We start from the raw sequence: 15,239 nt of genomic DNA, 5'->3' as shown, positions 1-15,239 counted from the left end.
AAAATTATTGAAATATTAGTAGTTAAATGAAAAACAACACCAAGAGCTAAAACAATTAAAAGACGTACTTTGGCACAAATCTAGCGTCTACATATAATTTTCGACTTATCAAATAAATAGTTGACTTTCTGACATATTTGACATTTTGTAAAATATATTGTCCTGAAGCACATATGTATAGAATTTCATAATTGGTTATCTAGTCATTCATACGAAAAGGGTCGAAATAGCACGTAAAAACTGGTTGTTGAACTCTTTTTCTGAAAATCTTTCAACAGATGATCTGAAATGTAAGCATAATTAAAAATATAGTCAGCGCTAATAAATAAAAAAGTACGCACCGTGCTGCATTTCTTATGTTCCTATTCGTTTCAGCAGGATTAAATATAATATTTAATATGCTAGTTGCATATTCAACCGCATCGGTTGCAAGAAATCCATTTTGCGAACCTTCAGATGTCTCAATAATATCAAATAATGGACCACCTGACTTATGAGCAATCATTATTATACCAGCTGCCATGCATTCAACGATTCCGATTCCGAAGTGCTCATTCCACATAGTATGTAAGCCAATTATAGCTCGTTTATATATATTTAAGAGGTCATCATAAGAAACATTTACTTTAAACTCGACCGAATTTTCAAGAGATAAATGCTTTGCGAGGTCTTCCATGTTATGAAGCCTTTCGTAATCTTCTTCATGCCGGCAAGATCCTACTATAACCAGTTTAATACGATTCCAGAGCGCTTCATCTTTAACCAGCAAAGTCCTTAGCTCGTACAAAACTTGTAATTGTAATGGGTGATTTTTCTCGGGTCGAAACTGCCCCACAGACACTATTATGATTTCGTCATTGTTTTCGATATGTTCTATTTTTTTCAGGTGCTCAATCTCACATGGCGGATATACTCGATGCGTTTTTAATGGAACGTTCAGCAGTTCAACAAGATGGTTTTCAGTCCACGTGGAATTCACCATAATAGTTTCGGAGCAGCAGCTTACCCACTTATATGTCTATAAATAAATAAATATTGTTATATTCATTCGTTACATTTAAATTCACACGTCATCATAAATTACTTACCCTAGAAAGCAAGCGATAATAGGTGAGCTTTATCCAGGTAAGAAAAGGATTCCGAGCAACATACGCTTTATTGTTGAAAGATGATTGCCGATATTGCACTTTCCTTAGCATATCGGTACTTATTAAAGGGTAGTGAACATAACATCCAATTCTACTACCAGCCAAGTAGCGAAAGATAGGAAACGTGTAAGCATATCCCATGGTGTCAATAAAGATATCTGGTGGAAATTTGCATATTGCTTCCAAACCTAATACAATGGAGCCCAAACTTTGCCCCAACAATGTAAAGTGAGGATACTTTCTCGCCTCAACCCATTGTCGCTGCTTAAGGTATACAAATGTAATTTGTTCAGCTTCCAACGCTATGTTAAATACGTTTTTCGCCTTCTGCAGAATCGAACTGGGCGTCGCATCAATATCTCCTGTGTAAATGACTATCTTTATTTTTTCATACTTGTTCTAAAGCGAAACGAAATTATTTTTATATAAACATATAATGTTCCTAAATATGTATATACCTGCAACGCTCTCACAGCACACCACAAGACACGCTCGCCGCCACCGCCAGCGTTGCAATATGGGTGAAACAGACCGACATTCCATTTATTATCTGACTGGGACTGTAGCTTTTTCTTCTTATTTCGAATCCATTGACGTAGACAAAACAGAAATGTAGACGCGATACCCAGCAACAATAGAAAGCACCAGCATCTGTTGCAGAAAATTATTTAATGAAAACCCATTTTTTTCATATTATTTATAAAATCATACAACATTATTATCACCATGTTATAGTTTTAATATTTATTACAATATATATTTTAAAGTTTCTCGAAGTAGTAGTAGAAATTTTACATTCCTAAAATTATAAAGAATTTGTCGCACTCATAGTGTTCTTATTTTGATTGTGTTGGTTTATGTTCTTTAAAGTAGTGATGTAAGAAATCATCGATGTTTTATTACCAATTTTTACCGATGTTTTCGCTGATACCGATGTTGAACGATGCATCGTTGTTTTGCAAACAAACCCCATTTGAAAGCAACCCTTTTTCTTTTTTGGGAAGGTATGAAAAGTACCTATCTTAATTTATTTGAAATTGCAATCAAATTTTTTCCGTTGATGGTATCTTCTATCCCCTCTAAAATAATATGTAATTCCGTTTCATTTTAGTGAAATGTATAAGATATCTCTCCTATGTTAAAAATTTAAAAATTGGGCCTTAAGCAAATTCTACTATGAAAGGTAATTTTTATTTATTTATTTTTATTTATATGTTTGTTAAATAATGTTGAATACTTTTAATTTTTTTTTTTTTTTATTTATTTATTTTCAATAATAATAACGCCATGAGAGCACCAGCAAAACAGTAAAAAAAAAAAATAAAAATAAATAAGAATTACAAATAATAATCCAACATTGATGCTTGATTTTGAAAATATTGATGGACATCGACATCGATGTTTTCATTCAAATTTACATCACTACTTTAAGGTTACAAAAAACATCGATTTCTTTTAAATAATCGCTTATTTGATCTGAAATATTCGATACGTTCCGATGCTTTAATAATAAATACGATACGTTAGTTTTTGCCATACTATTAGCACTGACCAGAGAACACATAGACTAGACATGTAGTACAAAGTTTTTCAACACCGAAAAATCTGCCTCCTAGGGCCTATCAATTTCATATTTGCTCGGCTCTTCACTGTTTAGTGTACTACATGTCTAGTCTATGTGTTCTCTGGTCAGTGCTATTAGGCACTCTCCCTCACATACATCGATGTTAGCTGTAATTTGAAAAAATTTAAACACATTGCAGAGCACCGCTGCCGACTGCAGCCTGTAGAATAATCTGTCCTCATTTTGAGCCTTCAAGCTTTAAGATTTTCGATGTCTCCGTGTGTAGTATTATTCTTATATTGTTATTAGTAGTATTATTACTTTTGTTTGCCATTAATTTGGTATATATCGATATTTGACATTAATATATATCGCACAGGAGCTATCAAGTCATGATATCTTCAAGAATTGACTCAAATAAATTTACAAAAAAAATGTAAAACATATTTCTACTACGTAATTTATCGTAATTAATCAAAGCTAATCATAGCTTGAAGAGCTAGAACTTTTGCATATTTATCGTAAGATAAAGTTAAAAATGATGTTTTACAACACTCTCATTTTGTTTTAGATTTCGGGAATGCCGTTGTTGTAGATGCTTTTTCCATCACTAAATATGATTAACAATAACAGCGTAGATATGGACTACATTCGTTCTATATGGGAATGCTTAGCATCCATTTGTAATTGTTGGCATTGTACAGATGACCTAGGCAGTCAAGTAAGGTCATGAATATGTGTTCTATGATTATTATAATTAAAATCATTTTGAATAGGGCATTGAACCCAACGAAAGGACGCATCTTCTTGCGGATTCTGTTAATCAAAGTCCAGCTTTGCGGCGAAGTAACTCAGCTGATTTAAGCAATGATTATTCTCAATCACTACCAAAGAAGGATGACCAAAATGCGTTATCAAGATTGGTGCAGAATACTGCAATGTACGTACAAAGAAATCATATATATTTTATTATTACTTTTATTTTTGTTGTACTTTAGCAACATGATCAATGTGGGAGCCCTGGATTCTCACACCTTGGAACATCAAGAGTATACAGATAGGATTAAATTATATTCACAGCGTCTTCAACAGCAATGGAACAACATTCAACACCCAGGCTTTGTACAAAAAGGTTTGATATCGCAATAATTTATATGTAGATGATAGGAAATTAAAAGATGATACAAATTTTATATACAATGTCAAGTTATTAAATTTAAATAATTGGATCAGAGTTATCAGCTCATATTATATAAGCTTTATATTATATTAACTGTTTAAAATAATGTTATCTTAGAAGTCCACACAGATGATGCTCGAAACAACATATTGCTGCTAAGCATTGTAATTCTATTCTTAGTAACAATTCACAATTTCGAAACGCTTAGAAAATATACATATTTTAATTTGTCTTCAAACTCTGTTGCATGTGTCAAGAACAGGGATATAATTAATCCATCAAATATTTTTTCTCTTTTTTTTTTTTAGGCCTATTAAAGGACGTACCCAACCATCAATCTTATTTATCAAAAGGTATTCATTTAGATGATACTGCTCAGGTTAGTGAATTTTTTTTTTTTCTATTCTCTCAATACGGTAGTGTTCCACGAGGTGGCATCCTGATCCCTACGTAGAGCTGCTTTTCTTATTATTCACATACCCACGCACGCTCGCTACTTACTCCTTAGTCCACGCACGATATGCCACTTCTTTCGATTGTGATTAGCAGGAAAGTGTCCTCAACAAACTCAAACACTCTGACACACCATATCTATACAATCCAATTGTGGTCTATCAAACATACACTTTTCTATACATATTAAAGGACACTTCTCCACAAGTATACAAATCAGATAAGGTATTCCCTGGGGGTTCCACAACACTATTTAAAATATTCACTAACAAAAAATCAAGCCTTACATGAGCCACTATTTTACTTAATGGATAAGAAGAACTCTGACTTCACAAAAGTTCCTAGGATTCTAGGTCCCGAACTCACCCGGCAAAAACACATCTCCTGCATCTCTCATAGGTACTATAAACACAATATGCGGTAACAAGATACAGGTGCTTTGTTTGGTGAACTGCTTCTCCATGTCTCATAAAAAGTCTCCAACAACCGTACCCTCTCGCAAAGGCTTTAATAATTACTAGTCAACCTTTGAAGTCACACTCTACTTTTTTATTTCACTTCACTCAATAAATTTACGCCACGTGTTTAGAGTTCATTACAAATCAACAGTAAACAAAACAAGTAAGAAGGCTCTACTCGAGACTGCTCGACTACGAGATCCCCTGAACCCTTCAAGCAAAAGCTATTTCAATAATTTTCGCGTCTTTTTGCACAAACACGCATACATACACGCACGCAAGCACCCACGCCTAAACAAGCATGGGCTGCAGTTTGCGCTTACTATGAGAACTTAATTGTTTAATAACTTTTTTTTGTGGACATACGATCTTCATGAGACTTTCAGATTCTGATCATAACATGGATATACTTGTATTTGCCAAAACAAAGTCTCTAGTATTTGAAATATGCCTTCTACAAATATCTGGGTGAGGGGGTGGATATAGAAATGGGGCGTAAATTTTAATAAAAGCTGAAAAATCAAGCTTGGCTCATTTTAATTAATTATCATTTATATGTTCACTCTGTGTTTATTTATTTAGGATAATACTAAACTTATAATACAAAAACACTAATCTAAGCCTCAACTAACACTAAGTCTTAATGTAATAACACTAATTTTTTTATAATGCTTTCAGATGCGAATATTTATACAAAAATCCGTCGCCGGTGTATTAGGTATACAAGTTGATCATAGAGAAGCGGTTGTAGTTCCGTTTGAAATCCCTTAAAGTCAATAATAACACTTTGTGTGGTATTAATATGTATTCTTATGTTAAACATATAAAGATAACTAGATGCAACTTATAATGTTGTCGATTATAATACAATATTTTTGGATATGGGGAATTTTAAAACCACCAGCTCATGTTGAATATGTTAATAATAAAATAATAAATATTGTATGATATAAAATAATATTTCGTGTTTTCACTAAAGAAACCCAGGTCGAATCACAAATGCAAGTTAACACCAGTCAATGCATAGCACCTCCTCTTCAGTCCGTATTGGCAGTTGAACCAAATAAGACGATGCTCGGAATAGCAACAAACAGCGTTTGTTTTTGCTGGTTAGTAAAGCGTATTATATGTATGCATTTGTACATCATTTGTATGCATTTGTACATACATATATAATATACATATGTACATATATAAAATAAAATAAGTTTAAGTTAGGCTTTAAGTTTTTTATACTATTTACTTTTTGGATACTTAAATTTCATATAAAGTCATAACTGAATTCGACAATTAATATACATATATGCATACAATTCTGCATGCATAAGTTTTGTTTTCCTATTTACTTAATACATTACTAAGATTTAATTTTAATTTTGGCATTGAATATAATATTATGATTTTTGTAATTTCAATAACTGGTTTTATTATACCCTGAACCCATTGAAAATGGGAAATCAGGGTATAATGGTTTTGTGAAAAAGTATGTGAGGCTAAAAAAACAAAATCAATTTTTCGATTATTCGCGATAACAAAGTTATCGGACGATTTATCGAAAAAATAAAGCAAACTCGTACTGCGTATGGTACACATGAGTATGCATGCCAAATTTCAGCTCTCTAGCTCTAATAACTTCTGAGATCGACGCACTCATAAGGTCGGACGAACGGACAGGGTCAAGAATATATATACTTTATGGGGTCTGCAATGATTCCTTCTGCCCGTTTCGTACTTTTTCACGAAACCATTATACCCTGATTTTCCATTTTCAATGGGTTCAGGGTATAAAAATTATCAACTCGTACTGCATCTACTGTAATGTAGTGTTTAAATTTCAAATCTCTACACTTTTTTAGAACAGTAAACAAAAATTAAAAAAAAAAAAAAAAAAAAAAAAAACAAGTAAGAAAGCTCTAGACGAGACTGCTCGACTACGAGATTCCCTGAACCGTTGGAGCAATAGATATTTCAATAATTTTTCGCGTCTTTCAGCTTACACAAGAAACACGCACACACACACTCACGTACGCACACACAGGCATACATACACAAACACGCATACAGACACACATACACACACACACACACACATACACAAACATTTACATACATATACATACGCATGGGCGGCAGTGAGCGCTTACTATGAGAACTTAATTGCTTAATAACTTTTTTTGTGGACGTACGATCTTCATGAGACTTTCAGATTCTGATCATAACATGGATATACTTGTATTTGCCAAAACAAAGTCTCTAGTATTTGAAATACGCCTTCTACAAATATCTGGGTGAGGGGGTGGATATAGAGGTGTAGAGGGGTAAATTTTAATAAAAGCCGAAATTGTATGAGATGCATATAAGTATACTTTTAGAAGTTGGAGATAGAGTCTCTTTAAAGATATAGGAGATATAATTTTATAACTAATTTTCGATAAGGTTTTTATCGATAAACGAAACCCAGGATGATTTATCGATTTTTGGTGATAAACTCGATATCCGCACTGTATATACGTACATTTAAAAAAAATTGAGGTCTCTAGCTCTTATATCTTCTGAAATCGACGCGTTCAAACATACGGACAGAAGGACAGACACACAGACGGACAGGACTAAATCAACTCAGCTCATCGTCCTGATCAAGAATATACATATGTACTTTGTGGGGTCTGCCATGCCTCCTTCTGCCTGTTACACATATTTCAAGAAAACCATTATACCCCGATTTCTCAATGAAAATGGGTTCAGGGTATAAAAATCAAGCTTGGCTCATTTTAATTAATTATCATTTATATGTTCACTCTGTGTTTATTTATTTAGGATAATACTAAACTTATAATACAAAAACACTAATCTAAGCCTCAACTAACACTAAGTCTTAATGTAATAACACTAATTTTTTTATAATGCTTTCAGATGCGAATATTTATACAAAAATCCGTTGCCGGTGTATTAGGTATACAAGTTGATCATAGAGAAGCGGTTGTAGTTCCGTTTGAAATCCCTTAAAATCAATAATAACACTTTTTGTGGTGTTAATAAGTATTCAACTTATAATGTTGTCGATTATAATACAATATTTTTGGATATGGGGAATTTTAAAACCACCAGCTCATGTTGAATATGTTAATAATAAAAAAAGAAAAAATCCCTGATGTTGAGCTGAACTGAGACCAGAAAGAACGAAAACTCAAATATGGATTGCTCTTCAATAAAAATTAAAACAATTTAGTAAAAAATTTCTATTGACAAATAGTTATTTAAATTATTTAAAAACATTATCACGAGTAGGATGCTTGTCAAGAAAAAAAAATTGAAAGAAATTACACAAATAGAAGATAACCAAAAATTAATGTAAAAATTTATGCGTTCACGCGTAGAGGAAAAATTTTTAGCTCTCCTGCCACGTGCGGTTTCTATTGAATTTCAATGCAGCTTCCAAATTTTGATCTCCATATTAAATGTAATGTAACTCTAAAGATGTACGTTTATATCGAACAGTTTTGATTCATGAAATATGCCCCAGTTATACATCCGCCTACTTCATGAACTGAAGACATATGATGTGTCAATTCACTTGGCTGTAACACATATATCAGTTCAAAAAAATTTATCGAACATAAATTTTAAGTTTAGCAGTAATTTGTAAAATTTGAAAAGAGTTTGAAGATGTCCTTCAATTTAAACCATAAGTACTGGATTTCTACTTCGAAAGAAATCAGTCAATTGATAAAAAAGCAAAACCGATTAAAAAAAATTGACCCACCAGAGGAAAAATCCGTGTCATTTAAAATATTCTCCGAGCTATATATCCTATATGTTGAACTTGTCAATAAATTAACTTTTATTTACTATAATACCTTTCAAGTGCAAAAAAGAAAGGTGGTCCGAGCGCTCGTTGAAAATGCTACTCAGCAACTCATGTTGCTCAAAGAAGAGCTGAAAGAAATGGAACTAAGTGAATATACTTATATGGACAAAGCGCTAATTGTAAGAAAGTTGACTCCAGTGGATTTGATGATTTGGAGATCTCCGCAATTTCTGTATCGTCGTCCACTAGATATTGCAAACATTTTGGTAGATAATAAGCTCTACATGAATGATCAAGAAAAAGAGCAAAGCGATGCAAAGGATTGGACTAAAATAAGCGATGCAGTGGCGCTTATACAAGCCCATGAGCGGGCCCGAAGTGCTCGTGTCTACAAAGCTAATATCAATTATGATAAGAAGAAATTCTTAGAGGTCAAACAAAGGAAAAAGGTTAATTACAGATTTACCTTCAAGCCAAATCAAGCAATGAGTATTCCTGTTAAAAGAACTATATTCACGGCGGACTTTATTAAGACTGATGAGTCTTGTAAAGAATTACGTGATAAAATCGATCACTTGGGAGGTTGTATGTCAGGTAATCTTATGTATGTTTAATCAATATCTGCATGTTTTCTTCTGCCTGCTATATTGTATGAAAAATATTAGACTGAACTCTTCGGTTGATGACTTAAGAATAACAATACATACACAAGAATTTCCATTTAGGAGTCCTGCCTTCGATATTGCCCTAAATAGTGTGGCAATAAATGCATTAAAAATGAGTATTGGATGGAAAATCCAGAAATTGGGGCAGACTATCTTAGTATATATATATATATATATATATATATACATATATATATATATATAAATGGCGTGAATTAAATGCACTCAGTTTATTTTGCGCTTCGATGTGTATATTTATTGTTCATACTGCCACTTACATACTACTCGTGCGCCTGCTCACGTTCAATGCTCTCAATTCAATTCTAAGACGTCGGTATTTTTTTCGCGTTCTCTTTTCGCGCGGGTTCTCCGCTTTCGTGGGCACTCACCACGCTGAGGCAGGGTTGCACTGCTGATCGCCGACGGCGCGCTCATTCGCTCTTCAAATTTAAATTAAAATTAATATTCACAGCTTAAACCTAATAATTCCTTTTCAATAGCTTACACTTACAACTTACACTCTACTAATTTATCTTATAACTACTATCCATATCTTACACAGCTACAACTTACGGTTCTACAATTTTCCCACTACCGCTTACATACTATTAATTTTACCTTATTCAATTAAAAACTTATACTTCTATGAACATGTAAAAACCGCCTTACATGCTGGCGAGTCGCGGCGACATATATGAACAATTTTGTGTTTGTGTGTGAACTTAGCAACTCATTTACCCAATTCTTATTAACTCGGCTGAATTTTCTGATATTATCGCACTCATTCACTTAATCCGTTTTCGACTTAGTTTAAACGTCACTCAGCGCATTTTGAGCATTATTAATTCGAACACCGTTTTATACATATGTATGTGCATATATTCTTGAGCGGCATATGTATATGTATGTCTGTTCATGTGTCTGTCTATATATCTGTCTCTCTGTCTCACAGTCTGACTGTCTTCCTAAGAAGAGCAAGGAGTGAAGAATCACTTCAGAAGATAATTGAAGTTGAAGTTGTATATATGTACGCAACATTATTCATTTGGTATTTATATTTATATGAAACAAAGCAAGAATGCTTGCAGCAGCAGACAGCGTTCCAAGATAGCGTTCCCATTGGTTACTTAAAGCTTGATTGCAACCACCCTTACCTCGCCGAACTCAACATTTCAGTGCGACTCAGGCTTCAGTGGAAGCCACTCTACATAAACAACATATAGACTAGACATGTAGTACAATTTTTTCCAACGACAAAAAAATGCATTGAAGAGACCAGACAACTAAATGTTTGTTCGGCTCGGCATTTTGAGGCTCGAGCAGTAAAAATAGGACACGACAAAATTATTGCGCTGCGAGCACTGGCACGAAATGAACACATTTCCATATGAAGTACGGTTATGCACTCTTTTTCCTTTCCTCTCTCTCTCCCTCTCTTTATAGTTTCTCAAATAGCAGCAGCGCAAAAAAAATTGAAATTTCAGTAGTTTGTCAATTTTGATGAGTTTTTTGGGCCTTTATGACTTACCTCAGTATTTTTGGCAATAAAGAATACATATTGACATTTGTGAAAAAAATTGTGGGAAATATATCTTTTATTTTTTAATCTTAAAATATTGATATATCAATATTTCAAAGTTACACATCAAATATCATATTGATTTTTTCAATACTTAAAAAATATCAAGATACGATATTTTAAAAATATTCTCCAACCACACTATATTTGTAAATGTACATTTGTTTCCATTTTCAATGGGTATAGATAGAAGTAAAAAAAAATGTGAATTAACATTTTATTGAAGACGTAGAGTTTTTTTTTATTTCTCTACCATTCATATAGTTTTATTTTTTTCCTGTAAATAATAAGACCATAAATTAAAATTTTAGATGATAATATAGAAGATTTAAAAGAAATTCGAAATCGCGCAGCGAGCCTTATTCAATCTTGGTGGAGAGCGTATAAAACAAAAAAAATTTATAAAATCAAAAAACAATTTAAAAGAGAATTATTGGGCATTCGAAAAATACGACAACTAAAAAGACCCAACCAGTTTTCTAATTCTGTTCTTGATATGTATAGAAATGAGCAGAAGAGAAGAAAACTTGATGAGGAATTTGAGCAACTTATTATGGATGAACGAACCCGCTTGCTTCAATTACGAAGCCCCTGGATGATGGAAGATATTTCTGATCATATTCGCGGTTGGTTTGCAGAATTGTAAGTATTTTTTGATATTGAACAACAAATTGACATTTGAACTAATACAAATAAACTATAAATTTTTTTTACCTACAGTTATACAGCAACTGGGAATTTCCACCCATATCCTGATCCAGTCAAGAACGGAACTGTGTTGGTTGTTATTGACGAAACTATGGACGTAGGAGCGTTTCAGGAGAGTCTAACCAAAAAACCCTTGACAAACGAGGAAAAGAAAAAAATAAAAGATAAGAAAAAAGCGGAAAAGAGGAAAATGAAAGAGAAAATTAAGAACCAAAAAATAAAGGATGCGAAGCGAAGGAAGAAATTAAAAGATGCCGGAATAATTGATGTCGCCTATTCAATAGCATCAAGCAAGCCAATAGGTATGCTATTAGAACTAAGTTACTGAAAATATCAGATTTATGAGATATCATATCATTTGAGTAAGGTAAATATTAACTAAATTATCTTTTAATCTATTGAATTTTAACAGTTAATATTGAAGAGACAATGAAGCAATTTTCAATCGATTGGCGAAATGTTGATGAATATCTAAATAAGAATCATGATCCAATTAAAGCATGGGTGACTGAAGAACAATTAGATGTAATACATCACGAACTGCGAGAATTGGTAGACGAGTATATGCGGTAAATATTAACAATATTTCCTCAGCTTAAAAATCCATTCATTGGAAATTTTCGTTTAAAAAAAAAGTAATAAGTTAGAACAGTTAGATTGTCAAAATTAAGACAATTTATAAAATATGTTTTATAATAATTTCAGCGTTGAATATGAACTGCTAAAAAGTGCTTTAGCTGCAGATCAAGATGAGCCCTATAAACCTGGGAAGGTGAAAAACAAGAAGAAGAAGAAGGGCAAAAAGAAGAAAAGAGCTATAGATCCGACAGGAGATAGAACTCTCAGTTCATTGTATCACGAACTGAAGGACGCATCTGTAATTGAAGAAGTTTCTCATAGAGACTTCAATGAATTCATTGCTGACTTTAATTTTATTGCTGATGATACTAGAGATGACGACTATTTAACGTAAGAATTTATTCCAATGCAATCATAGATAATATAGTTCTAGTTTTTGTTTTTTTTTTCTTTAACTGAGACCGTATTGTTTGTGCTAGTTAGTATTCAGACTCTTCCATCTTACTTCAATTTGTCGATTGTTGTTTGTTTATAGACTTATTGGCATCATTTTTGACTTTGTGACTCCCTAAAATCGCTATTTTAACTTCGATCATTTCTTGTGTAATTCTAGAACTGTCGGCCCTGCCAAAGGAGACATTAAAATGGTTGTTCAGGAAAGTATGCTTGGAATGAGCGAATTTGATATTGCTAAACCCAAGTCAATTTTGCTCGTTGGACCAGTCAACAGCGGCAAAAAACTGCTCTGCAATATAATTGCATCTGAGTTGGGTATGAGCACTTGATTATAGACAATATTATCTTAAATAATATATATATATATATATATATATATATATATATTCTACAGATGCTGTTTTTATAAATCTCAGTCCGGAAAAGGTTTGCAATTTCTCTCAAGACATGGACATGTTTTTACATATTGTCATGAAAGTAGCGCGGGAATTTCAGCCAACAATATTATATATTGAAGAAGCTCATCGCGTATTTCATAAAAAGATTCCACCTGAGGAAAAAGATATATTGCCAACACTACTGGCTCCGTATATCCAGAAGAAAATTTTAAAGCCAATTAAAAAGTCAGATAAAATTGTACTTCTCGGTACAACAAGCTTACCTTGGATGGCCAAACCGCTCCTTAAGAGAAATTTCCAAAAAATCTTACTAATTCCGAAATGCGACTATGGTACTTGCTTTTTACTTTGGCTGGATTTAATGACCGAAAATGCTCCAGAAGCTTTAGAGAATTACGCATATTCTGCATTGGCAAAAATTATGAAAGCTTATAACTCTGGGGATATAGCGAACAGCGTATCTAATACATTGAGTGTGTCCCGAAAAATGCGCCTTAAGGCTGAAGCATTGAATCCAATGGAGTTCCTGGAATACTTCTTGACAGAAATGGATCCTCCACTGTTCCCACCGGAGGATAAGGTATGCATAAAAATCTTCTAAAAAACCTAGACTAAGCAGTAAACAGTACCTATTCAAAAATGATTAGCATCATTCCATTTAAATAAAAATAAAAGAAAGCTAAGATTAGGATTGCGGTTTTGTTTTCGATAATATTACACATACAATTCCTTGAACTAATTAAACTCATCAACTAAAACATTTCTATAAAAATACTAAATATAAAAGCTTAAATGAATACAATCTATATTCGGGCCTAATAATAAGGTACCAAATGTATTTAAAGAGTGTATAAATATTTATTAATTTGAATATACACTTTTTTAATCGATATTTGTATTATTCGATTGATTGACTTTTAATTTATTCCTTTTTTAGCTAATGGATAAATTCAACAAATGGTTTGGTGCCTCAAACAAATTTGAAAAAATGAGAAACGCAGCCATGGCTGCCAAATTGGCAAAGCAAAAAAAGAAATAATCGATTATTAAATGAAGCCATTATTATAAATCTCCTTTGATTATATAGTAAATAAATCATGTTACATGTAGAGTCGTGTATACCATACTGTGTAAGTTATGTTATGGATTTTTGTATGAAGTCATATGGGCAATTCTCTAGTGGCGAATGTGACATTTGTAATGTCAAAATATTTTTTTAAATTTGACGATTAGTGAATCTTTTAGCTCTTGATTAGCTCTATAATTATTGCTAAGTCTGATTTTAGGCGAATGTTAGTTTTCAAGATAATCACAAAAAACCAAGAGGTTCGCAGACTACAAAAATGAACAGTTCAACCTGAGATTTTCGCAACTTTAGGTGACAATTTATTACAAATAACTTTAAATTATTAGAAATTGGCGCATCTTTAAAATTGTTTTTTTCTTTTTTTTTTTTTTTTTTTTTTTTTTTGATTCAAAAATATTGAGTAGTTTTTTTTTTTATTTTTTAGTTTTAGTCACGTCAAGGTGACGTGTCGAATAAGACATTTTTTACACCATACATTTATTATTTTTTTTAAATTTTTTAGTAATTGCATCGTACCTTTTATATTTTTCTTTTACTCTTTAAGCATAAACGAAGATTAGAAAAATAATATTTCATTGCATAGTGTCTCTCTTTAAGAACAGTAATAACAAGTAAGAAAGCTCTAGTCGAGACTGTTCGACTACGAGATCCCCTGAACCCTTGGAGCAATAGCTATTTCAATAACTTTTCGCGTCTTTCAGCTTACACAAGAAACACGCACACACACACACACACACACGCACGTACGCACACACAGGCATACATACACACACACGCATACAGACACAAACGCATACACACACTCACATACACACACACATACACAAACACATACACACAAGCACCCACGCATAAACACGCATGGGCTGCAGTGTGCGCTTAGTATGAGAACTTAATTGTTTAATAACTTTTTTTATGGACGTACGATCTTCATGAAACTTTCAGATTATAATTATAACTAAGATTTGCATGTAATTGCCAAAGCACAAGTCTCTAGTATTTGAAATACGCTTTTTACAAAAGTGAGGGTGAGGGGGTGAATTTAGAGGTGGGGGGTAAATTTTAACAAAAACCGAAATTGTATAAATTGCATATAAGCATATATAAAAAATTTGGAGACTAGCAATAAAGGTGTAGAAGATATAATTTTATAACT

At 32.7% G+C, this 15,239-nt stretch overlaps 3 protein-coding genes across 6 annotated transcripts; 2 read left to right on the top strand and 1 right to left on the bottom strand.

Annotated features, from left to right (window-relative positions):
- Nucleotides 1–65: 65 nt before the first annotated feature.
- On the bottom strand, nucleotides 66–2,027 carry Alg11 (ALG11 alpha-1,2-mannosyltransferase). 2 transcript variants are annotated; one of them, XM_018005939.2, is made up of 5 exons: nucleotides 1,863–2,027; nucleotides 1,607–1,799; nucleotides 1,089–1,547; nucleotides 342–1,018; nucleotides 66–283 (listed from the first exon to the last, which is right to left on the bottom strand). In XM_018005939.2, exons 1-5 carry the CDS (start codon nucleotides 1,874–1,876, stop codon nucleotides 208–210), a joined length of 1,419 nt encoding a protein of 472 aa, XP_017861428.1. In that variant the 5' UTR covers nucleotides 1,877–2,027; the 3' UTR covers nucleotides 66–207. The 2 variants fall into 2 exon arrangements, with proteins under 2 accessions (XP_017861428.1, XP_017861427.1); XM_018005938.2 differs by having other exon boundaries at nucleotides 1,860–2,026.
- A 1,256-nt stretch (nucleotides 2,028–3,283) lies between these two features.
- On the top strand, nucleotides 3,284–5,761 carry Lamtor1 (Late endosomal/lysosomal adaptor, MAPK and MTOR activator 1). Of its 2 annotated transcripts, none has more exons than XM_089468631.1 (5): nucleotides 3,284–3,433; nucleotides 3,489–3,652; nucleotides 3,711–3,844; nucleotides 4,201–4,245; nucleotides 5,482–5,761. In XM_089468631.1, the coding sequence occupies exons 1-5, from the start codon at nucleotides 3,308–3,310 to the stop codon at nucleotides 5,532–5,534; spliced, it is 522 nt and encodes a 173-aa protein (XP_089324757.1). In that variant the 5' UTR covers nucleotides 3,284–3,307; the 3' UTR covers nucleotides 5,535–5,761. The 2 variants fall into 2 exon arrangements, with proteins under 2 accessions (XP_089324757.1, XP_089324756.1); XM_089468630.1 differs by having other exon boundaries at nucleotides 4,201–4,271.
- A 32-nt stretch (nucleotides 5,762–5,793) lies between these two features.
- On the top strand, nucleotides 5,794–14,130 carry LOC108612449 (dynein regulatory complex subunit 11-like). Of its 2 annotated transcripts, XM_089468619.1 has the most exons (9): nucleotides 5,794–5,912; nucleotides 7,717–9,205; nucleotides 11,167–11,497; nucleotides 11,576–11,865; nucleotides 11,976–12,132; nucleotides 12,269–12,532; nucleotides 12,756–12,913; nucleotides 12,993–13,576; nucleotides 13,934–14,130. In XM_089468619.1, the coding sequence occupies exons 2-9, from the start codon at nucleotides 8,470–8,472 to the stop codon at nucleotides 14,033–14,035; spliced, it is 2,622 nt and encodes an 873-aa protein (XP_089324745.1). In that variant the 5' UTR covers nucleotides 5,794–5,912; nucleotides 7,717–8,469; the 3' UTR covers nucleotides 14,036–14,130. The 2 variants fall into 2 exon arrangements, with proteins under 2 accessions (XP_089324745.1, XP_089324747.1); XM_089468621.1 differs by lacking the exons at nucleotides 5,794–5,912; nucleotides 12,269–12,532 and having other exon boundaries at nucleotides 5,982–9,205.
- The last annotated feature ends 1,109 nt before the right edge of the window (nucleotides 14,131–15,239 follow it).

The sequence above is a fragment of the Drosophila arizonae genome, chromosome 4 (genome assembly GCF_054131065.1).
Source record: "Drosophila arizonae isolate 15081-1271.41 chromosome 4, UAZ_ARI_1.0, whole genome shotgun sequence".
NCBI classification, from domain to species: domain Eukaryota; kingdom Metazoa; phylum Arthropoda; class Insecta; order Diptera; family Drosophilidae; genus Drosophila; species Drosophila arizonae.
Note: the sequence above shows the minus strand (reverse complement) of the source record. Positions and strands in the feature narration are given on the sequence as shown.

Coding starts and splice junctions, on each gene's coding strand:
- LOC108612449 (XM_089468619.1), top strand. CDS start 8,470: ATGTCCTTCAATTTAAACCATAAGTACTGGATTTCTACTTCGAAAGAA. Junction 9,206..11,166: donor CTTGGGAGGTTGTATGTCAG/GTAATCTTATGT, acceptor TTAAAATTTTAG/ATGATAATATAGAAGATTTA. Junction 12,914..12,992: donor TATAATTGCATCTGAGTTGG/GTATGAGCACTT, acceptor TATATTCTACAG/ATGCTGTTTTTATAAATCTC.
- Alg11 (XM_018005938.2), bottom strand. Junction 1,019..1,088: donor ATTATCGCTTGCTTTCTAGG/GTAAGTAATTTA, acceptor ATTTATTTATAG/ACATATAAGTGGGTAAGCTG. Junction 284..341: donor AACATAAGAAATGCAGCACG/GTGCGTACTTTT, acceptor CTTACATTTCAG/ATCATCTGTTGAAAGATTTT.
- Lamtor1 (XM_089468630.1), top strand. CDS start 3,308: ATGCTTTTTCCATCACTAAATATGATTAACAATAACAGCGTAGATATG. Junction 3,434..3,488: donor CAGATGACCTAGGCAGTCAA/GTAAGGTCATGA, acceptor CATTTTGAATAG/GGCATTGAACCCAACGAAAG. Junction 3,845..4,200: donor CCCAGGCTTTGTACAAAAAG/GTTTGATATCGC, acceptor TTTTTTTTTTAG/GCCTATTAAAGGACGTACCC.